Source organism: Heliangelus exortis, chromosome 8 (assembly GCF_036169615.1).
Source record: "Heliangelus exortis chromosome 8, bHelExo1.hap1, whole genome shotgun sequence".
NCBI classification, from domain to species: domain Eukaryota; kingdom Metazoa; phylum Chordata; class Aves; order Apodiformes; family Trochilidae; genus Heliangelus; species Heliangelus exortis.
This window is the reverse complement of record NC_092429.1, coordinates 4,865,640-4,888,665: the sequence shown is the minus strand read 5'-3', so window position 1 is coordinate 4,888,665 and position 23,026 is coordinate 4,865,640. Positions and strand designations below refer to the sequence as shown.

General features: G+C 39.9%; 1 protein-coding gene and 1 long non-coding RNA gene across 4 annotated transcripts in view; one reads left to right on the top strand and one right to left on the bottom strand.

The window, feature by feature from the left end:
• Window positions 1-19,852, bottom strand: part of USP24 (ubiquitin specific peptidase 24) — a 60,699-nt gene extending 40,847 nt beyond the window's left edge. For all 3 annotated transcript variants that reach the window (XM_071750058.1, XM_071750061.1, XM_071750059.1), the window contains exons 1-8: window positions 19,408-19,852; window positions 6,524-6,689; window positions 5,506-5,573; window positions 3,881-4,024; window positions 3,211-3,333; window positions 2,554-2,589; window positions 1,907-1,972; window positions 349-414 (exon numbers count right to left, since the gene is read on the bottom strand). In XM_071750058.1, coding sequence (XP_071606159.1) covers window positions 349-414; window positions 1,907-1,972; window positions 2,554-2,589; window positions 3,211-3,333; window positions 3,881-4,024; window positions 5,506-5,573; window positions 6,524-6,689; window positions 19,408-19,731 — 993 coding nt within the window. In that variant the 5' untranslated portion in view covers window positions 19,732-19,852. The remainder of the gene's footprint in view (window positions 1-348; window positions 415-1,906; window positions 1,973-2,553; window positions 2,590-3,210; window positions 3,334-3,880; window positions 4,025-5,505; window positions 5,574-6,523; window positions 6,690-19,407) is intronic.
• Window positions 19,853-20,121: 269 nt separating this feature from the next.
• Window positions 20,122-21,959, top strand: LOC139798892 (uncharacterized). Its single transcript, XR_011727034.1, has 2 exons — window positions 20,122-20,195; window positions 21,797-21,959. It is a non-coding gene; the product is annotated as an uncharacterized lncRNA (long non-coding RNA).
• Window positions 21,960-23,026: the final 1,067 nt, after the last annotated feature.

Below are 23,026 nucleotides of genomic sequence, written 5' to 3'. Positions count from 1 at the left end.
GCAACTGCAGATCACTGTGCTTAGAAAATGAATCTGAACACTGTCTGAGCCCTCCATCCATCAGCCTCAGGATGCTTAAAATGTACTTTATGCTAGGTGAGTTGTCAAAGCTTTCTGACTTAGTCACCAGTTTCACCCCAGCACAGCTGTAAGCTGATTTTCAGCCCTCTGTTTTTTCAAACTCCTCAGATAAAAAGAAGAGGTTCTCATGTAGTTGTCTCTCTGATACCACACTGCTCAGATCTACTGTAACACAGTGAGCTCCATCTAAATTTGGGCAAACTTCTACCATCACATTCCAAGGCTTTACTATTTGCTGAAAGGAACTCACACCAAAAGGCATCTTACCTGTACTACAGAAGAGTTAAGATATTCTGCACAGACTCCAAATGGCTGAACTAGTGCAGAGATGGCCTGAAAGAAACAGAACAAGTATTTAAGCACACATAAGAGAACTGTTCAGAGCTAGTGAGCTATACCTGAAAAGGCAAGTGAAGGTGAATAAGTATTATTGATTCTGGTGTACAACTCCTTTTCATGAAGTCACTCAGCAAAGTGACTCCCTCTGCAGCATAGAGTATATTTTAGATAGTTTTTGTCTGAAATAAAAAAGGCCTTCCCAGTGTTCACTCATCTTGGTCCTCTCATTATTCTTCTTCAGTGTTCTCTCTCTAATCCTGTTTCAGTCACAGAAATAAACAGGCAGAAAGTGATGCATCACATTTTGGTTGTTCTCTACAGAACTGGTAAGTGGGAATGTGTGGCTTCAGGTTAAAGCCATGTGGCAAATTTTTTCCTCAAAGCATGAACTGGGAGAATGTTTTTATAAATGTTATATACACATCAAGATCTCTTCAATGCATGTTTTTATTCTTATTTAATTTATATCCAACCTATATACCTAAAGAACTGAAACTGTATCTGGGATTATATACCCAAAATATTTTATGATTTTCCTGTGATAGCTCTCATGAGGAGGTCAAATGTATACAGACATTTGTTGACCAATAAATAATAAAAATTTATTCTCAGACTTCTCACTTCTCACACTGTAAAATTTGTGTACCATTGAAATCAAATGTCTAAATTAATTGATGCTGAACCAGATTTCCTAACCAAGCAATTAACAGTCATTAAAAAAAATAAAAAACAAAGCTTCTACTGGAATATCAGGATTTAAATAAAATTTCTTTATTCTTCTGTAGCACTTGTATATAAAGCTCTCTCTTTATAAAGCAGAAAATAACAATGCCCCCAGAAAAGAAGATGAATTCTCTCCAAATGGCATTCTACTGAAATTAGACTTATCTTCCCTGAGGGACCTGAATGATGTGGTTTTCCCTTAGCCTCCTTGTTCTTCAAAGCTTGAAAAACTATTAAAATCTCCTGAGTACAGGTTAGGAAACCAACACTAAACAAGTTAGGCTTTGTCACCACAAACAGTTTAGAACTGTTGAACCAGGCAGCTTTAGACACAGCTCTTGAAAACTTGCTTAGGATCAGACAGTTAACTGTGCTCCTATGGACTTTATTTTCCTTAAAAAATGATAGAAGTCCAGTCACTTGAGGCTTAATAGAGCTACAGCTGAAGCAAACAGAAAACCAGGGACACACTTTCAAATTTACAGTGAAAATAGACTGACTGAGTCTAACTGGAAGCCTGACTGTTAGCCAGAAAGGTACATGAACCCCCCCTATTTCCTGTGATGTCTCAAAAGCTCTTCAGTCAGGATTCTTCTGCATAACCTCATTTGACCTCCTGTCTGACAGTCCTTTTCCAGGGCTCTGTGGGAATGCTGCTCTGGTACCAAAGCAAAAGTAGGAACATTGAAAGAAGGGATCCTGCTTGTCCTACATGAGATGTGTACAGGAAAGGGCAAAGTCTTGTGACAGAAGATGAACTTACCCCAAGTTCAATATCTTCTGAATTGAGCTTGGACTGAATTGCTGAAAATCCACCCAACTCTGCAAACTGAAATAAAATAGTAGCATATTAGTGAACAACAGTATTTTACCTTTTAAATAACTGTTACAGAACATGCTCCACAGAGAGCCCTTGGGATGCCAGCATGTATCCTTTACCATGGAACATCACATTTTACATAAGGTTTGTGTTTTCAGAGGAATTCAGGGGCATCAAGGTGAATGGAATTACACCTGGCACCAATTTAAACATCAAGCTAGAAACTCTGTTTTAGGTAAAAATGGGTATGAGGAAGAAAGCTACATCATAAATAGCAACAGCTGACTGGCCTAGCACTTTTGACTGGGAAACAGCAGTGCAGCCTAAGCTGAGCTCTCAACTTCCTCTAGGAACAGTTATCATGTTAGGGTAAAGTAGTTCAAGGGTGAAGGCAGCAACCCATCAAGATTTATTTAGCAAGGCCCTTTCTCTGGATATATGCAGGATTAAAATCTTAAACAACTTTCTGTGCTTGTCACAAAAGTAAAGAGTGGTCAAACAAGTCAGAGGGGACAGGGACAAAAATTCTCTAAGCCCCACTGAATTTTCAAGTGACAAATACAATTTCTGCTTGGTTTACATTTACATACCCTGTTTACCAGGTCCACCAGCCACCCATGAGGCTCCTGGAACAATTAAAATATTAACAAATTAGCAGCTGCAACAATCAGTGCTAAACATTTGTCTTCTGCAGCAGATTTGGATAGACACACTCAGCCCATTAACCCACACCCCAACTGCATGCACCATAATTTCAAAGAAAACAGATGTGTTTGTAACAGCTCCATTACTGTGCATGCAGATGGAGCTCTGGGAGGTTCTCAGCAGCATCATCCTTTTTTTGAACTCTTCTAGACATCACTGAACATGTGCTGTGGTAACAGCATGCACTGTGGCTGCTGACTCACAGCAACTATATTTATAGCACGTTAGCAGCATGGAACATTACTAAAGAACCTTTCCCAAAGCACCAGGCAGAGAATTTTCTTTCTGGGACCAGAAATGTGTCTTCTGAACACAGAAGTTCAACACCTCCAAGCCTCCTTTTTTTACACCCACCCATCTGAAAGAACTGTCAGCCCCTAACTGAGAACTGGGAGAGTGCAAGAAGAAAAGTTTATTTCTACACAATATACACTGAAGATTTATTTGCTGTAATTCCTGGTGACACATTTAAGCTTTCTGGTGTTATAAATAACTACTCATCTGAAAAAAAAAGTTAAATTTTAGGGCATGGCAATGCTCACCTTCTGAAAAGTGGACATGGGTGAGACAGCATGCATGTTCCCTTCCCCAAAGACTTCTGCCCAGTTTCTCTGGCACACCTTCATTCTGTTCTTGAAGTGATACTCATTGTCGGGGTTAAAAGCCTTGAAAGAAAAGCCCATGGCAATGAACAGCACAGCTTATGCCAGTCTCACACTTTATCATGATAATATCTGCTCATTAAGAGTTTAAGATCAAGCAAAAAAAAAAAAAAAAAAAGTTGAACGTAAGAGCCCTGCTCCTGTCCCACTGTATAAAGCATTCTGAAGCTTCCAATCTGTACAAACAAAATCCATGTGAACCAGGGATATGTATAAGGGGGGGATGAACTCCAAGTACCAGTTCTAAAAAATACAGTGAACTGAGAGCACATGAGATACTTGAGATACTTATTTTTTTTCTTGGTGGTTTTTCTTTTCTTTTTTTTTTTTTTTTTTTTTTTTTTTTTTTTTTTTTTTATTGAGAGCACTGGTTTTCCCAAGTTTGGAACAGCACTGATCCCATTATGAATTCTCTACTGGATGTTAAAAACCTCCAGCAAGCAATGGGAAGACAAAACACTACAGCTTAAATACATTTAGAAAAAGCAGGAGCAGCATAAATATAAGATGCCAAATACCCAAATATTAGGAACTGTAAAGAGTCAAATACCATTGTAAGTACACCCAGCAGGCCCACAGGAATAGGATCTTGTTTTACTCTTTCTGCAACCAGGTCCACTAGCAGCATAAGCATGTTGTATATTCCTTCATGGATTTCAGTTCCCCATTTGTGAACAGCACTGGATGTCAACAGCTGCAAAAAACCCACATGTCATTTTTTGAAGTTGGAGCACAAAGACAGAACAGAAGGAAATTATCAACCCCTGAGACTGTTTTCTGAGCAAATATTTCCTTAGAGTGTACTAAACACTGGTTTGGTTTTTAGATGCTCATTTTGCACTGATGGCTCAGCAAGAGTTAAATTTGTAATTTTGTTGAACAACACCTTAAATCACCATTTATGACAGAAAATAAAACGTAGCAAAGCAAAGTGCTTTCCATTTCTATGCACTAGTGAAGAGAGTAACCTTTGCAAAGAAGAACTAATATGCAAAGAATTTGTCAGCAGATTGAAGACAACTATTAAATCTTCCAGTAGGTATGCCACAAAGCTGCAGTGATTCAGCTGTAATAGCTGTTTACCAAATCACTTTTTCTGAGCCATTTCTATTGGAAAACAAAGAACATGTACCATGAAGAGAGAGGTATTTAGTGCTGCTCTCCCACCTACTGAAATATGTTCTTTAAATCTGGTCTAATGTGTTGTTTACAAAGGACAGCAAACTCCCATCTGCAAACTTCTGCTAGCTGTGCCTGGATGTAAGCAGTTAGAAAGCTTACTACCTTAAATACTCAGGGTAGTAATACTAATATTTAAATATTTACTTTTTGCACCATTTTAAGGAGCAAGAATTCCTTGCAATTATTTACTAGATTGTAATCTGAGTTTAGATTTCCACAGATAATCCCTCTGGAAGAGCAATCTACAGTGTTTATTTAATATCACAAAAATACCAAGTGATTTAAAAGCATTATAGGTAAAGTTACTACTCAGGTGAATGGAAAAATTATTTTTCCCTTAAATTTCTCTCTTCCTAAAATATACTTACAGTCTCAATATTTTAAGATGAGAACTGAGTAACTTTTCAAATGGTGTAATACATGTTTTTACACGTGTGCTCTAAAAATTGGGCAAGAAATTTAGACAATATCCAAAATGGACAGACCAGTGGCAGTAATTTGTTATGGGGAACTCTGTAGAGAAAATTCAGTAACCCAAAGAACAGCCAGAGAGGCACATTAGGCTTTAAGCACTAAGCATTGAGAGGAAAGACCAATTCTAAACAGATCATGCAAAGAAGTAAGAAAGAATTTAGTAACCTTCCAAAGAAGGAGCAGAAAGGAGAGAGCTAAAGGAAATTATTTCTGGACTTGCCATTCCAGGGGTCATTAAACTCATCTTCAGGGCCCACTAATTATTACAGAACTCTTCATTTAAGAAAGCAAAAAAGGGTAAAGAAAATAAAAGAAGAAGAAAAAAAAAAAAGGCTATGTGCCAAAACTATAAAATTGGACTTCGTATGATTTTAATAGATGTATAATTTTAATCTAGGAAAATAATCTGACCTACTTTAATCTAAGAATTTACTCACTAGTTACTACAGTTTCTGAAGCCTGGTTTACAAAACAGAATTTCCAACATGAACAGTGCATTGGTCTACTGTACATACTCACCTTCTTAAATGCTTCAGGCATGCATCTGTCCATAAACCTCTTGCAGTTCTCATCAGAATCAGAAAGACCTTTGCAGAAGAAATAAGAGTGCTTTTTAAAAGTACTTAAAACAAAAAATACTTTTAACTATTACCTCAATGAGCTCATTTTTAAGTTTTTGGGAACACCAACCCAAACCAGCAGTAATAAATGTGTTCATTCACACCCAGCATGCTTTTCCAGCCATAAAGAAGCATGACTCAAGAACCTGACTTTCAGAAAAAACAAGTTTCCCAAAGCTCCATCTTTTACAACTTCTTCAAGCACCATTAGCACCTTTTTTCTCCCTTCCAAGTTTGTAACTTAGATACCAGCTTCAGATCATTTCCAGTGCTTCACAGCCTCCACCCAACCCCAAATTTAAGTACACACTTTTCACACACAAAGAAACAAAGAATCACACAAGAACCAACTAACAACTTCCTTTTTCCCAACAGATTATAACCCCCTTTAATCTGCCAACAGGCATGATGAAAAAAAAAAATATCTGCAACTCTTGTTATCTACCAGTGGCTGGGCATGATGCCTCCAAAACATCCTCAACCCCTGCCAAAGTACTTAATACAGAACATTTTTAGGTCTAATGCAGTATAAGCATTTCACTAGGGAAAACTTGCAGGTTAAGCAAGCGTGGATTGAGATGACAGCTTGTTTTTACTAATGGAAAACAACCAGCACCATCTAAACAAGAGACAGTAATCAGCTCTGAAAAACAGTAGCTCCTACAATTATTAGAACATAAAGAAGCATGTGTTTCACCTTTTAAAAAAAAGAAGTAAACAGATTACTTTAGGGGAAAAAAAAAAAGAGGCTGACTTTCTTTTCACAGCACAGGTTAGAAGAGTTCCCTGTTAACCACTTTCACAGAGATGTGATTGTTGTGCAGGGTGCCAAGTAAATAACTCAAGATTAAAATTAAAGATCTAACTGCTTGCCACATTGTCACTGAAATCTTTGTATGAGTAGAAAGAGAACTTACCCAGTCTTGCTAGGTAGGTGGATGCAATTAGGCACTTGCCTAGAGACTCTTCCCTCTTATAGGGTATGGACCAGTGATCTGTTAAAACTCTGCTCTCCAGCTCATACAAGTTGGTTGTTGGGAACTCGATACCTTCACCAGAGCAATTCCCATTTTCATCATTTTTCTGTGAACAGAAAGAAACTTCAGTGAAAAAATTTTTATTTCTCTCTCCTCAACACTTTATAAAGGATTTTGTAGCTTCAGAAAAAGCTGTGCTTGTAACAAACATCTCCAACCTCAACAACCCTAAGACTGCTTGTGCTTTTCAAACTAGAATTTAATATTTCAATTTGAAGTGATCACATACCTTTATTTATTTTGTGTAGGTGACAACCACTGTATGTACATATTTAATTGCTAACTAATTGTCTATTTAAGTGGCAAATCCTGTTCCTTAAGCCTATCAGATCCTAGAGTCAAGTGGTTAAGTATTTCCAGTCTCTGAGAGACTGTAGAACACAAACCTTGATCTTCACAGATCTGCATATTAATCCTCTGTGTAACAACTGCTGTAGAATATGGAACAGTTTATTCTAAGGGAGTCCAATTTCATCACCTTCTCACCCTACCTCATTAAGAAACACAAGAGAGTACATCAGGATCTAGTAGTTAATTAGAGAGCAAAAAGCAAAATAAAGAAAAATGTACATCTTAAATATAGTTGTGCAAAAAGGAAAGTACAACTGTCCTTCTCCTGAAGTCAAAATAATGAGTGATAGGAAAAATGTCTGGAAAAAAAATGGGAAAAAGCAAGCAGATCCCTGCAGCTCAGCTTTAAAAGATTGCTTGCTAGTGCCACCCAACAGCAGCTGTTCCTGTGTACAGGCAGAACACAGAAGTAGCCCCATGTTCCTTGCTAAGTGCCAAATGAGGTAAATGACTCAGTAGTGCCAAAAAAAAAAAAAAAAAAAAAAAAAAAAAAAAAAAAAAAAGTAGACAAGTTAGCCATTTATTTTCTTTTGTTTATTTTTTAACCTCACTTAGACATTAGCTACCCAATGTGTCAAAGAGTTCACATGGACTAAGTTTCCCTCCTTCCCAAGGGCAGAAAAGCTCAAGCAGCATGAAAGGACAAGAACAGCTGGATCAGGGCTGGCAGCAACCAGGAGCAAGTGCCAGAGCCTGAAGAAAACAAGTGTGGTGATGGTACTCCCTGAGAAAGAAGGCAGACACCTGCAGGGAGGAAGGACAAGCAGGACAGATGTTCAAGAGTCTAAAAAACAGTGTCAGGAAAGTGAACAGAATAAACAGAAAGGAATAAAGTGAATGAAAAGAACTGAACTCAGGAGGACAGGATATCTAAAAAATTCAGTGCATGCAGACAAGTGAGCTCCCACCTCTCTCCCTACACTTGCTACTTGCAGGGCTGGACCTGTTTATTCAAAAGTAAATGTGTCACTATCACTTTCACCATGATTTAAAAATATTAAGCCCAGGAAACAATTGTGTAGAGCTTATTCTTTAAGTTCACTGGTACAAGTGATGATAGCACACAGCAGCTAAACTTACTGCAGAGCCTGCTAGTAAAGTTTACCAGGATGGAACAGAAAGTAGAGCTCAGAAAAACCTGACATCAGTGTTTGGGAAGTAAGGTGCCACCTTTTTCATTCCTCTGCTGGATGTTTAATCCTTATGGGAGTCATTATGGGATGCTACAGTTTAACAGACTTGAATGTCACCTTCTGAAACCATAGTTGTCTGATTCAGTGTTGTATCTGGAAGACTAATGTAATTCACATCTAACAAATCATGCCCTGTTTAAATATTTTGAGTTTTGGAGAAATATTTGGAAATGTAAACGAAAAGATACTGAAAGCATTTAAAAGCAAAGGTTTTCTAGGAAATATCCTGTTGTACTGACTAAACAAACCACAGATAAATTTAGAGCTGTTGTAAAAGACATCCATCCAGTACACAAACCCATTTCCTGCAGAAAATAAATATGCAGTTTTAAAGAAGCCCTTGCAGTAACAGCGTGCAATACAATGATTATTCTAATAAAAAGTAGGCTCTGCTTAATATGAACACACAGTAAGGTCCCACATTTCAGTTGAGCCTGGACTTGCAGCAAAGGAAAGCAGCATTTCAACAAATGATTTCAACAGTAACTGAGCTAGGATTGCACCATTCCCTGGAGGAAAAAAAAGTCCATGTTAAACAAAAATACCCATGGCTAGCACTAGTTTCAAAGGTGCAGTCTAATAACAGTGCAGACCTCCAGTTGCTGCTGAAAACCTCCAGCTGGTGTTCTGCTTCCCCATCCCCACCTAAGCAGTGTTGCTCTTTATTCACCTCTTTCCACACAAGTCTGTAATACCATGGCAATTTATAAGGAAAGGGTGAAATAACAGGTTTCTCACCACACCCCCAGCTCCCACAAGAAAAGGAATTACCATAAACTGCCCTAAGGATACATCTGGCCTTTCGCTGGGTTGAGTCTCCCAGCAGTGATAAGATGGGGGTTTTACACAAGAAATAAAAATGGGTGCAATGCTGGTAATATTCATCTAGTAACAATGGGAAGTCTTTGCACTGAAGCAGCACATCTTTGGCACATCCCACAAATTAGAAAAGTCTTCTCACTTGTCAGTTTTCTGCTACTAAAACCCTATGAAGAAAGCATCAAGATAATTTTAGAACCTACCACATCCAAGTAGCTTCACAGCTACTGTGAAAACTGCAGCAGTCTCAAACAAGTGCCCAGATCTCCCTCAAACCATTAATAAATTCAACACCCTGGTTTTTTTTTTGGAGATTATTGCTACATTCAGTTTATAGGATTGTAGACTTCAGTCTTGCTTCTTATATCTAGGATGAGTAGCAGTCTCTTTAAAGACATTTGCTGGGTTTTCATAGTGTCTCTCCATTAAAAAAAAAAAAAAAAAAAAAACAAAACCACAAAAATCAACCCCAAATTGTTCAACATCCAAATTTTAAATGGCCTTGTGTATGGCTCTTTAAACTGAGGGGTCCTATTAAGAGCAGAGAGCAGCTGCAGTAGGAAGGTGCAGTGCCAGCTCAGCCCTTGCACAATGCTGAGTTGGCTCACTCACCAGCAGGGGCTGGATGGAGATGACTCTTGGAGTGTTGACACTTGGATCTGTAACACATCACAGCTTGGGGCAGGCAGCCACAATTCACACTTGGGAACTGAGGAGCCAGGAATTGTCACTGCACACTCCACTCACTGGGCTGCTGGTGAAGTAAAAGCTTTTTTTAAAAAAAAAAAAAAAAAAAAGAGTATGCTACACATGAAAATAAATGGTACACAAGGCTGTGTCAGCCTCCTGAAAAATGGTTTTATGGGTTTTTTTTGGGGGGGAGTTACATAATTTAAAAAAAATTATATATATATAAAAATATATATTATATATATTATATATTTACATATATATAAAATATATATTATATATTTTTATATATTTATATATATTATATATAAATATATATTTTATAAGTAAAATATATTTTATATATATTAAACTTTATTATATATATTTTATATACATAATATATACTATATAAATATATATTAAATATATATTTTATATATATTTTATATATATATATAAAAACTACCTTCTTTCCCTAAAATAGATGACTGAAGAATGGTGCCTGCCAGTTGATAATCCACATCAGGACTGTGAAATTCTGGCTGAACAGATTTAATATATTAATTTTAATATATATTATATATATAATGTATATGTTTATATTTTATATTATGCTTATAATATATATTAAAATGTACATATATACATGTTAAAATGTATATATACATGTATATACACGTGTTAAATGTATATACACATGTTAAAATGTACATATATATACATGTTTATGTATATAAACATATACATTATATATAACATATATTTACTATATTAATATATTAATTTTAATTTAAAATATTAAGAGTGGCATCAGACATGTTATGGATTCGTAGGTATATTCTCCACAAACAGTAAAAAAAAAAAAAAAAAAAAAAAAAGCAAGCAAAAAAATTATTCCTAGCAGCCAGTGGGTCAAAGATAAACTGTTTAATAGCTTGTAAATATCATCTCTCTTCCAAGCTAGGAAATCGTGGCACAGCACACACCCTGTGCCTATTCTCCATTCTGCAGTCAGACTCTTTGAGACCAAAAAACTTCTCCTGGCAAACCTTTAACATAATTTTCATGCCTTCTGATAAAGCTTTTCCCACACAAAAGCCCTGGAGATTCCCCCATTCTATGAGCGTTACTTGACTTCTGGCTTATTTTCATGGTGTGAAAATACATTTCTGACTAAACATACACACACGGGCTCCTTGGAGAAATAACCTCACGTGAACAGCCTCCAACACTGATTCAAGATCCTCACTCTGGGGACCTGGCCCCTCCCAGAGTTGTTTTCAAGGCTGAATAAATAAAAATCATTAAATATCCGATCAATAAAACGTTGTGTAAGTTCATAGTGTAAAACCTTCCACGGAACTACCACAGAGCAAAGATGAGCCCTCACACATAAAATGAAATATAAATTAACTTTAATTGCCAAAAGTTCACAGTTCAAAGCCTCAAAACATATTGCTGCAGTGTTCAGGTAATTAACTCATCAAACATTGTTTAACTAAAGCCACTAATGTTTACCACGCTGGTGACTTTACATAAAATAACAAGGAGTTTACTAAAGTGTTTTGATGCTAATTGGCAGTCTTAGCAATGAAATTACAGTCAAATTGTAAATTCAATTTGTTAATGTGATTTAGAAAGAATGCTACTAGCAGAATTTATTATCACCAGAGCTCAGTCACAGTATGTGCTCTTGAATCTGGTCAAGCTTACAAAACAGAACCCCAAAGACTTTTTTTTTTTCACCTAGACTTTCTCAGATACCAAGCAGACCTTCATCCTCATACCCCTCATAAATGATTTTCACAAAATGAGCACCATTTCACAGCCAAGAAAACCCATTTTTTGATGCTTCACTGTATTGTTAAAAAACCTACCACCACCACATTTTGCTAGGTACCTACAAAGAGGGCCAAATTTATTTCCCCTCAAAAGCAGTAATGAAAAAAAAATGCTTAAAGCCAGAATTAAAACCCCCAAATTCTAGTTTTTAGCATGGAGATGATAATGAGGAAATACATTTTTCAGTGCTTCAGTTTCCTCAGTTGTAAAGTGCTGATGCTCCCACGCTCATGTCTGCAAAGTGCTGGAGGATGCTTGGGTGGAGGGGCCATAAGAGAAGTAAATAAAATACCCATAAAACCAGAGCATTTCTCTGCTCCCTGATCTATTACATCCATCAATTCGTGGGAGAAGCTGTGAATTGTGAAGTCATGACTTGACAGTCTCTCTATCTGCCAGACTACTGATTAAAGCAGCTTTTAGTGTCCTACCTGGATGTCAATTCTTTTTTAATTAACTCCTCAAAAGGAAGATATCCTGTTACCTACCACTGGATTGGAAAGGGTATGAATTAAAAGGCTTTCAAACACATCAAAGCTACCACCTTGCACTTACACTTCAGCACACTAAGCAGGAGGTACCAAATGTTTAAAAGAACTGTTGCATTTTTATAACTGTAATCTACTTGCTTTTTATAAACTGGTGCTCCAGGGGCTCAAAGAGCTTCTTCAGCAGCAGATGTGGGAATAAAACTGAAAAGTATTTCCCAGTTGCCTCTTCTTGCCATCAGATCAAACTCATCCAACCCATATTACTAAGCTTGGGATCCTTTTATGAATATAACACTAGTAAGCCTCAGAAAATGGTGTCACATATGGAATTTCCACATGATGTTTCTTATTTGGCAATAAGAAAACCCACTGTGATTTCCCAAGTGTTTTACTGAGTGACAGACATGTATTTGTGAAGTGTAGTAACAGTTTTCAACTGTTTAAGTCCTAAACAGATAGAGCATCTTGCCCCTTCATTTTCATCCCCAGGAAGATATCTGTATGCCAAGTTTCTGAGTAGTGATAGACAGGAATGCTTTCTGGGCTTTACATTCTGCTAAGAGAAAGTAAGTTTTTTGGGCGAGATTCATAGATATTTTATTCTTTTTGCATAGAACTTAAGCTTTTTAACTCAAGTTTTTACCTATGCACTACTTAACACAAGCAAATACAGTCTTGTCCCGAGACAAAATATTAGTATTTAATCATGTTAATATAAAACAATGGTACCAGTCTATCACTAAAGAAAAATAAAGGATAACACAGAAAGTTAATCCTGTGTTAGACTACCTAACTGAAGCTGATTTGTGGTGGACTGCACCACAGAAACATCCTGAGAAAATTCTGATTTATTCAGTGAATGTTCTGAAAGTTTTGGCCACTGACCTTAACAGAGTGGTACAAATGCACTATTAAGAATGCATGGTTAGACTAAACCCTTCTTAGTAGTTGTAAGGAATTTTAACAAAACAACCACAAACCCCCCATGGCTATCCCTTCTCCTACCTCTCACAACCAAGAACTGTTAAGATGGGGAGTAAGAACACAATATTAATTTAAAAAATAAAAATAAATTCAGCAAACTTAAGAGATCAACAGGGATTTTCTAAAAACATTGCTGGTACAGGTCTCTGATTTCCAGGGTGATGGTGTGATGTTACCAAGCAATATTCCCCTGTGTACTCAGAGACAAGAACAGTACTAAACATTAAAGCAAAACAAAATAATTTGGGCTCTATAAAAATCACATTCAAGTGAAAAAAAAAGACATTTAGCTTAAAAAAAAGAGAGGAATACCTTTGACCTTTTATATCACTATTACCATTGTATTTAGTAGAATCTGAGACAAGTTTTTTAAAACTATTTTTGGCAACATATTTTTCAGTTTAATAACTAGTTGTAGGTGAGGAATAGGTCACAGAAAACATCTTAAAGAATGCCATTCATAAGGAATCAAGGAACACACATTCACACATTTATGCTGCTGTGTTTTCAGTATTGTCTGTGGATATATTTAAAAAAACTGACTCCATTACCATAACTACAAAGAGTGTAGAGCCTCTGAGCTGATACCATTGCTCCTCCCAACCCTGAAGCCTCCATACACACAGAACCCTATATACTTTTTTTGCTTTTTTCCAAGTAACTCAAAATAACTTAGTGTGGTATTAGATAAACATTATGCTTTAATACAATAAACCCACGAATCACAAATGCTTAGCATTTCAGTACTTAATTTTAAGTCAATGCTTCTCTTTCCCTTTGCCAAAACACCAGGCATTAATGGAGAAGTGCTGCAGAAACACTAGATAAGTATTTATTATACCATTTTACTGACCAAAGGTCAGCTCTGGAAGGGAGAATTAATTCAATAACACTGCTAAACACTCATCCAGATTTGTGCTCCACAAATGCATCCTGACATATAAAGACAGAAACCAGAACTGGCAAAGCAGCTGATGTAGAGTTTGAATTAAAGTTCTACGATGTCTCCCTAAAAAATTTATGAATAACTAGTATAAAAAAAAAAACAAACCTTGAAATGCCTCTTGAGAGGCATCAGAGCAGAAGTCAGACCTGCTGTAAAGCAGTAAGACCAAGTGGCAAGAAACATTGAGCATATTGGCATTTTAAAAATTATTTTGCCTCATGAAGCAAAACTGAAACACACACCAAAGACCATGACTACAGCAGCACCAATGTGAGGTGTTTTTTTTTTTTTTTCTTCAAAATAAGAGCTTACAAAAGAAATAGGCACTTCCTTTCCATCTTTGCCCTCCTTCTACAAAGAGCTACTGTTTCTTAATCCAAAAGCAATCCAAATGATTTGCTGGAATTAACTTCTAACACTGGCTAATTTGTTTTTATTCTCATTCTTCCTCAGGATTTCACTTCCTTGTTAAGCAGCTGCCACAGAATAGCACTGTACACTGGGAAGATGACCAGAAAATGCCTCCAGAGAACATTATATCAAAGACACTTCCTGCCCAGCTGAGGAGCTGCCTATGCAGTTGTCTCCTACCTCCACTGTCCCCACAGGCATCACCTTCACTGATGAACCAGTTATTATAAAGTGATCATCTTAGTCCAGAACTCTGGCAACCACATGATAATGAGTTTATAAATTATTCAAAACATAGGTTACATTTTAAATTAACCAACAGCACGCCTCAGTATTACCCCTGTTTTCCCTAACTCCATGCAGCATCTCTTGTAGTCTGTGTTATATCAAGAAAGAAAATCAGGATCTTTTCTTTCAAAAATCTAAGAAATCATTAACATAACCAGAATCTAAACAGAGCTTCTATACCAGGACCACTAATTTTTGGAAACAGGGATTCCAAAAGCCAGAAGTGCTAAAATACTAATTCCACTTGACATTCTGATGGCATCCAGCCAGGGACTCAATGCCAGAATCCACCACAGAGCTTTATTTGATTGCTTAATTGTTTTACAAGGCCAATTCTCAGACAAGCCACACTGTGAAACTTCCACATGAGAATGCCAGAAATAGTCACTTTTGCAAAGCTCTACACTACTTACAAAACAGCAGACTGACTTCAAATTTTATAGAAGTGTAGTGTGAAAGTCATCTCATTTACTTGAAGGCTAAAGACCCTTTTTGTCTTTAAATAAGTACAGCTTGTCCAGTCAAGGATCAAAGAACTTCTCAAGCCTAACATCCCCGGTACTCCTGATCAAGCACACGCCGTTATCCTCATTTTACACACTAAAAGCTAAAACAGAGATTAAATTACACACCCACCGTGACGCAGTGCATCTGTGGCAGAACTGCTTTCAGTACTGAGCTCTAATAATGAGAAGAGATCAGGTTTTGAGCACAACAGTTCTGCAGCATGACTGGCGAGAATGTTCCTGGCACTGATACTCGCTACCGTCGCTGGCCTGCTTCTTTTACAAAACCCCCTTCTCTTGACATCAAACAGCACCTCCAAAAGCAATCTTGCACAAGTTTTATTATAAACCTTATCTATTAAAATCTGGTGTATATGAGCTTTTGATCCCGTTCAACTGAAAAAAAAAAAAATCAATGAAAAAAAAATTAAATCAAAAGAGCGCACACTATGGGAGTCAGGACTAGCTGGAAGGTAATACAATCTGTTAATCACAATTTACCCCAAAGGTCATGGTAATGACTCTCAGAAGGTGTTTAAAAACAAATCAGGATCATTTTAGTAAAGGTTATACAAAGTGGTGGTATGTATTCAACACTTTCAGTCCCAGTGGGTTCCTACCCCTCAGTGTAATTGGAGGTTCTCTGGTCACAATCTCCATGGTCACTTGGCCTGCTCTTCTCCATCTCCTTCCTCCACAGATCATCAAAGTCAGCACTTGTAGCACTCTTGGCAATTCACTGACAGACACTGTCACCACATTTATTTATAGTCTTATCTTAAATTATAAGGATTTAGCAGCCATTCATAAAACAGCTTATCTGTCAGTGATATGAAATGAAGAGTGTACATCCTTCCACCTCTCCCTGCTTGGCAAAGAATCACACCATGAAAATCTGCATGTTGCTCAAAGAATAAAACACAGAAATCCCAGATTCTTGGCAAAATGCACTCACCAGATTTGCTTGGGCAACTGACATAAACATCAAAGTGACATCAAACAGGCAAAGTTACCTCTTGGAAAGGCAGGTGTTCTCAGCCTGTCGAAATGATTTGGCACAGCACAGGGCAAAACTTCAACCCAACTATAAACCCAATGTTGAACTTCCTGGTACTTCAAGCAGGCTGCACCAAAAGATTGTGAAGCCCCTGCTGTATTTCTGAACTTGTCTGGCCCTTTTTCTTTCAATGAGTTAAGCATGGTCATGCTAACAGCATCAACTCCAGAGGAGCTATTAATGTAAAACGGAATCAAACGCTCCCTGGAAGACATGAGCTTGCTGAAACTGGAGCTTCAACCCTCCTGAAAATGAATTTATGTATGACTTCATCTCAAGTCTTAAATATTAAAACACTGAGTGTGTCTTGAGCCATCTCCTAGCAGCTGTCTTGCTTCTGGGCCAGTTATTCCAAATTCAGGCTTCTGCAGCACTTCCAGACACCCCTGAAGACCAAGAGGCTGGATGACTGAAAGAGAATTCACACTGGTTTTGCTATCTTATCTAAAGAAAATGTCTTGATTAGTCTGGTATCTATCTGTTTGCTGTGCTGCTCTCCAAGAAAACCAACAGACAAGCCTTTCTTTGATCAACACCCTTACTAAACAGCACAGACTCTTAACATTATGTAACAGAAGCCAAATAAGCATATGCAAACATAATGGATTCGTTAGCAATTAGGGAAAATGTGAAGTGTTTAATCATTCATAAATCTGTTCTTGCATGCATGGTAAACTGTTCTCAGCTAAAAAAAGAATGTAAATACAAAATACAATATACAAATGTAAATACAATACAAAATATAGATCTGTTGCAGACCTGTCACATCTTGGAGAATGACTTCTCTTCCTTTATTCTTATTGTTAAATTTTAAAAAAAAAGGTTAATCCTAACATTTGTTCATAAAGAAGATTATTGTTAAATTTTAAAAAAAAGATTAATCCTAACATTTGTTCATAAAGAAGCTACTAGACTGGAAAATTTTATTTAGGGGAACATGCCTAATAAATGTGCTCTTTTGACTTATGTTTATGAGCGTTGCCTGTGTAGAAATTCCAAAAATCAAACAAAAAAATCTAACATACTACTACCTCCCCACTAAATAAAAGTTAGAACTGGTATGATGATGAGAAGGAGGAATACACAGTCTAAAAGCTGCTGAAAGACAGATGATATCAAGCTGAAGAAAAACAGAAATAGCACCTGAATAACTACACGCTAGCATGGGGTACAAAATGTTTCAACATCATGCCTGTGACTACAATAAATAACACAGCTATTTGTGCAACAGCTTTCCTACAGCTTCACATATATCATAAGCTCATGCTGAATGGAAAAAACACTGATTAACCATCTAAAGAAGAGCTGTCATTTATTAAATGTAGCTCCAGATTACATTTGAAGAATAAAAAGAATGAGAACTGCTCAGTAGATATCCTCCCCCTTTTTAAAATACCCCAAAAGCTGCCAGGTTGTACTCCAATATTAGACATATAAGCTCAGGAAACAAACCTAAGTCTTAGGATTTTTTCAGGTAAACTATATTACAAAAATACTGCTTGGCATCTATTTGTAGGAACTGGTAGATGTTCACAGGCAAATGAATCCAACTACTAAACTGAGGCCTGAAGTTATATGAAGTTTCATGTAGCAAGATACTTCAACCCTTCTGCAACGCTTTGTGGATTTGCAGTCATTTACCTATATTGAAATGTTTTGGTTTCCCTCCCGAGGATTAACAAGGATACAAATCAAAGCAAACAAGAACATGAATGGCAAAGGAAACCAAAGAGCAAATAAGCTTGATCAGACATACAGGCTGAAATAATGGGAGAGAAAAACCCTCTTAGTCAGAGTTGTCATTTGTAGCAGGAAGGGGGGAAAAAAAACCCAAAAGTGCTTCTCTGAAGTTTATGCTGACAGCTTCTCTTGAAATGTCACACTGACAACCCAGACTGTCCCAACTATATCTGATGGGAAAATCCATCCTTTTGATGGCTACAGAGGTCTGAAGGCAAACCAGCAGAACTCCCATTCATTACCAGCCCCTCAAAGTGAAGGTCAGAAACCAGTTCCCCATTGCTTAACTCAGTTAAACAGCAACTCCTTGCTGCACAGCACATGTGCTGTGCCAGGGATCACCTTACTCCTTCAGCAGCTTACAGGAGCTAAGGATCTAACCCAGTTAATTCAGTGAAGAGGAGGATCACATATCTTTATTCTGCAAGACCAGACTTCAGTACATTTGAGAGGATGGATAAGGATGATCTGTTCAAGTGTAGCTGTGTACAAGAGGGAACGTGCACGCACTCCTCAAGTGCATTTTTAGAGATACATATAAATTAAGTTCACATTTCTGGTGCAGGATCCAGTGGTCACTGAAGCCTGGGAGGGCACAAGAGTTTCCCTGGTGTTATTCATGTGCTCAGGCATCTGCTGTTGGCCACTTTTTGAGACAGAGACACTGCACAAGGTGGCCCTTTGGTTCCACACAGCAGGGATTTTCTGCTCTCATCCCCCAGCTGGACACTATTCACTTTTTTCATATGAGCACTCTGATAAGTTTGGGGAAAAAAAGGAGCTGGGGGAGGAGAAGGCTTTACAGGTAAGTGCTAAAAGATTGTTCTATGAAAGGGACATGAACACATCTGCTGGCTGGGGAGAATGGAGTTTTGGAAAAGGATGGAAGAGAGATGAGAAAGTGGTGGACAAGGAGGAAGGGGAGAACTGGGAGAGGCTGTCATCCTCCAGGACTTCTATCTGCTTCAGGTCCATTTCAGACCACGCCTAAATTTGACATTATAAATTTGACATTCTTCTGAAAATATTTGCACCTCACTGTATTTCTGCTTCTGAATTTATGCTTAGCTTACCTCAATAAAACTGTGCCCAAAGTAATGCCCAAACTGGACTTTCCCTCACATTGTGCAAACAGTTAAAAAAAAAATAAATTAGACAGTCATTACACATCGGGATTATGCAAGAAGGCACAAGAGGGGGAAGAAAAAAAAAAAAAAACCCAACACCAATAAACCCAGCAACTCCACGGTAGCCACACATTCCTCGAATGCCAAGGAAAAGCCTGGCTGCTTCACCTTGCACCCACCGCAACCCAGACCCGCGGGCGCTCTCCCGGCACCGAGGCGGGGGCCCGGGGCACCCTCTGCGGGACCCCCACAAGAGGGAGGCTCCCGGGGAGCTCCCACCCGCCCTGACAGGAGTCCAGCGGCGGGACAGCCCGCCCGGGGCAAGGCCGCAGCTCACCTCGGTCTCCACCACTTCGTGGTAGGCGGGCGGCGGGTCGAAGCCGCCTCCTCCTCCTCCTCCTCCTCCACCACCGCCGCCGTCCCCGTCCCCGCCGCGGTGTCCCTGTCCGCCGGCTGGGGATCCGTGTCCCCCGGGCGGGCCCTGCCCGCTCTCCATGGGTTCGTAGCCGCCGTAGTGGAGGCCGGGCCGCTCGTTGGTGAGCAGCGCCACGGCCTCGTTGATGTCGTTCTTGGCCAGGCGCAGGGCCTTACGGATGGCGGCCGCGTCCGAGAAGCCCATGCAGAGCAGCGTGGTCATGTGCTGCTCCTCCTCGCTCTCCATGGCCGGGCCGGGGGGGACTCAAGAGGCGGGGGGGGGGACGGTGAACCGAGGAGGGGGGACACACACCGGGCTCAGGCGCTGCCGGCCCCGTGTGCCGCCATGTTGCCGGCCGGGCCGCTCCCCTCCCCTCAGCCGCTGCCGCCGCCGCGGCGGACGCCCCCGCCCCCCCCCTCCCGCCCCCCCCCTTAGACCCCGGCAGCGCGCGCCCCCTCCGCCCCGCCCTCAGCCCGGAAGCGGCGGGGGAAGCCCGGGCGGGGAGAGTCACGTGACGGGAGGGAGGAGATGGGAGGGGTGAGGGAAAGCGGCTGTCGCCATAGCAACGGGAGCGGGGAGGGCGTGGCCGCGCGCGGGGTCACGTGACGGGGGAGCGGCGTTGCCAAGGGAACGGGACCCACCGGGTCCGGGCTTGGCCGCGGCTTTTCGGAGGGGTGTAGGCCGCAGGGCCGGGCTGCTGCCCGCTGCCGGTAGTTTCTCCTTTAATAATTGACTTTATTTAATTTTATGTTTATATATTTATATTTATTTAATTTGTCTGCTCGTAGCAGTCAATAAGTCCCGCAAGGAGCGTGGCCGGCGGGGCGGTGGCTGATGTTTCACTGCCAACCATGAACAGGCCCCGGGAGGGCGAGGGGCGGCTGGGCATGGGGGGAAAGCACAAGTCCTGTGAGGAAGGGCTGAGGGAGCTGGGGGTGTTCAGGCTGGAGAAGAGGAGGCTCAGGGGAGACCTCATCACTCTCTACAACTCCCTGAAACGAGGTTGGAGCCAGGGGGAGGTTGGGCTCTTTTCCCAGGCAACTCTCAGCAAGACAAGAGGGCATGGGCTTAAGGTTTAGGGAGGTTTAAGGAGGTTTAGGTTGGATATTAGGAAGAAATTCTTTCCAGAGAGGGTGATGTGGCATTGGAATGGGCTGCCCAGGGAGGGGGTGGATTCTCCGTCCCTGGAGGTTTTTAAGAAGAGACTGAATGTGGCACTCAGTGCCATGGGCTGGGAACCACGGGGGGAGTGGATCAAGGGCTGAAGCTGATGCTCTCAGAGGTCCTTTCCAACCCGGATGATTCTGTGAAAACCGGGAAGGGGCTGGATGTCTGTGGGGAGGGAGCGAGTGGCTGGGGCTGGCGTTCTCTGAGGTGATGAGGGATGGTTTGAAGTCGTGGCTCCTGCTGGAAGCTCCTGTGGAAGCTCCTGCCTTGTGTCCCCGGGTGGGTGGCAGCTGGGCACGCAGTCCTGGGACAGAGGGGTTGGTGGCATTGGTCTGGGCCTCTTGGGTGGAGGATGTGGGTGACAGGAGGGTGCCTGACCACGGGCTGAGCGCTACCTGTGCTGCCACCTCCCTCCTCACCTCCTGGGGAAATCTGTGCTTTGGGTGTAGCAGAAGTGCAGTGCCGTGCAAAGTGAAGCAGAGTGCAATCAGAGGAAAAAAAAAAAAATTAAAACTTGGCTGATGCCCAAAGCAGAAAACAAATTGTATTTTTTAAACTCATTTAGCAAACTCGGGTACTTCATGAAAGCCAGTAGATGGGGATCTCCTGGCAATCTTCCAAGCAAAATCCATCTTCTCATTTTGAATGATGCTTTCCTATGTCCACAGAAGTGGAGTAAGGAGGAAACAGATAAGAGATGTCAGGATCAGTGCTGATACCTCCATATATACTTTTGTTTTTAGAGGCTCGTGCTTTCTGACAAATTTTTTTGTGTTAGCAGTGGCTGATAGCTGAGAGCTCTGGAGTTGGGACTCTAGAAACAGCTGTCTGACATTGTAGGTACAAATCACATTCAGTGTAAAAGAAACTTTCAAGTATAGGGGAAACCAACAATATTTGGTGTCTGACCTACAGGAATGTTCAGAGCTGACTGCTTCTCTTTGCTCCTGAGTTTTTCCATGGAAAGAGACAAACTGATGGATCAGTCAGATGGACTGGCAAGGTTATGGGTTAATTTTTAGCTTGCAGTATGCCACCAGTAGTCTTACATTCTTTGTATACTGACCCAAAAAGTAATCACAGCTCATTCATCTTGCTCATTGATCTCTGAATTTTAATTTTTTTTTTTACTTTTTTCATTTAGGCTGATGTTTAATGGGATGGTAGTGTGCATATGACTCTGGACTTCAGCTTCTGGATGCAAGGAAGGTCTCCACTTATAAAAGAAACTGTTATGGCTCAAGCTTGGCAGGCTTCAGAAAAATTCCAGCACTTCCAATGCATGCAATTAATATGCTGAATATTGACTCACGTGACCAACATTTAAATTACTTTCTCATTTCTGAAGCATACTAGAAATAATGGTTTAATCCTCACAGCCTGACAAAGTCAGTTGGCATCATTTTCCCCTACTAATGGAAGGAAAGTTTGTAGGAAAAAGTAATATCTTTTATTAGATGCCATTATTGCTTGCAGATTCATTTCAAGGAAGTGCTCCTGTAAATTTACACTGAGCTAACTATTGAAAACATACCAGAAGTAATGGAGGAACTGATTGTAATCCCAGGTGGCCAAGAAAGAAGAGAATGCTTTGCTGTTAAGTTACCAAGGGTCTGTAGTCCAGCTGTCCTGAAGGAAGTTTGAAGGGGATTTGAATTTACCAATATGTAAGGGTAACACTTGGTCATGGCAGCTTGACATAACTGAGGTGTGCTGGTGCTAAAGCCATTTTTTACAGACTTAACTGACAGCATCTTTCTTTTGATTGCTTAAAGGAGAAGGTTGTGCATCCCAGCTTACTGGAGGAATGGGTTCATCTCTTCCTAGAAGTTACTCAGCTTGCAAGTGCCAGTTTGCAAATGTTTTTCATGTGTTGTCACTTCAAGAAAAGTTGCAGGGAGAAGCACAGCAAACAAGACAAGAAGCAGCAAGTTTGTCTTTCCTGATGGAGCAACAGGAGGTGCAGGGAGACAAAGGAAGGAAAGAAAGTCAAGTAGGGAGTAAATACCCTAAAGATGTGCTTTTGGGTAACTTGGAGCTTGTCCCTTTATAGTTGCCTATTTTATATGACATGTTTACTAGTCATTTGCTCATGCTGCTTTATGGAAGATAGTAACTTTCTACAGACTGCATCATATGTGTATCCTAAAGCATATCTGAACATGAGGAATCCCTATGTTACAGTAAAGAGACATTTTGGAGCAGAATCTGCTGTTTTGGTAAGTGGTCATGCTTTGACATTGAAACTGCCTTTTTGGGTTGATTGTGGTGTTGTCAGGTAGCCTAAAAATAGAGTCTGATGGAGAATTGCAATGAATTCTGCAGAGATATTACCTCAGGAGTGTTCAGTTAATTTGTCTTTTGAACTGAAAAT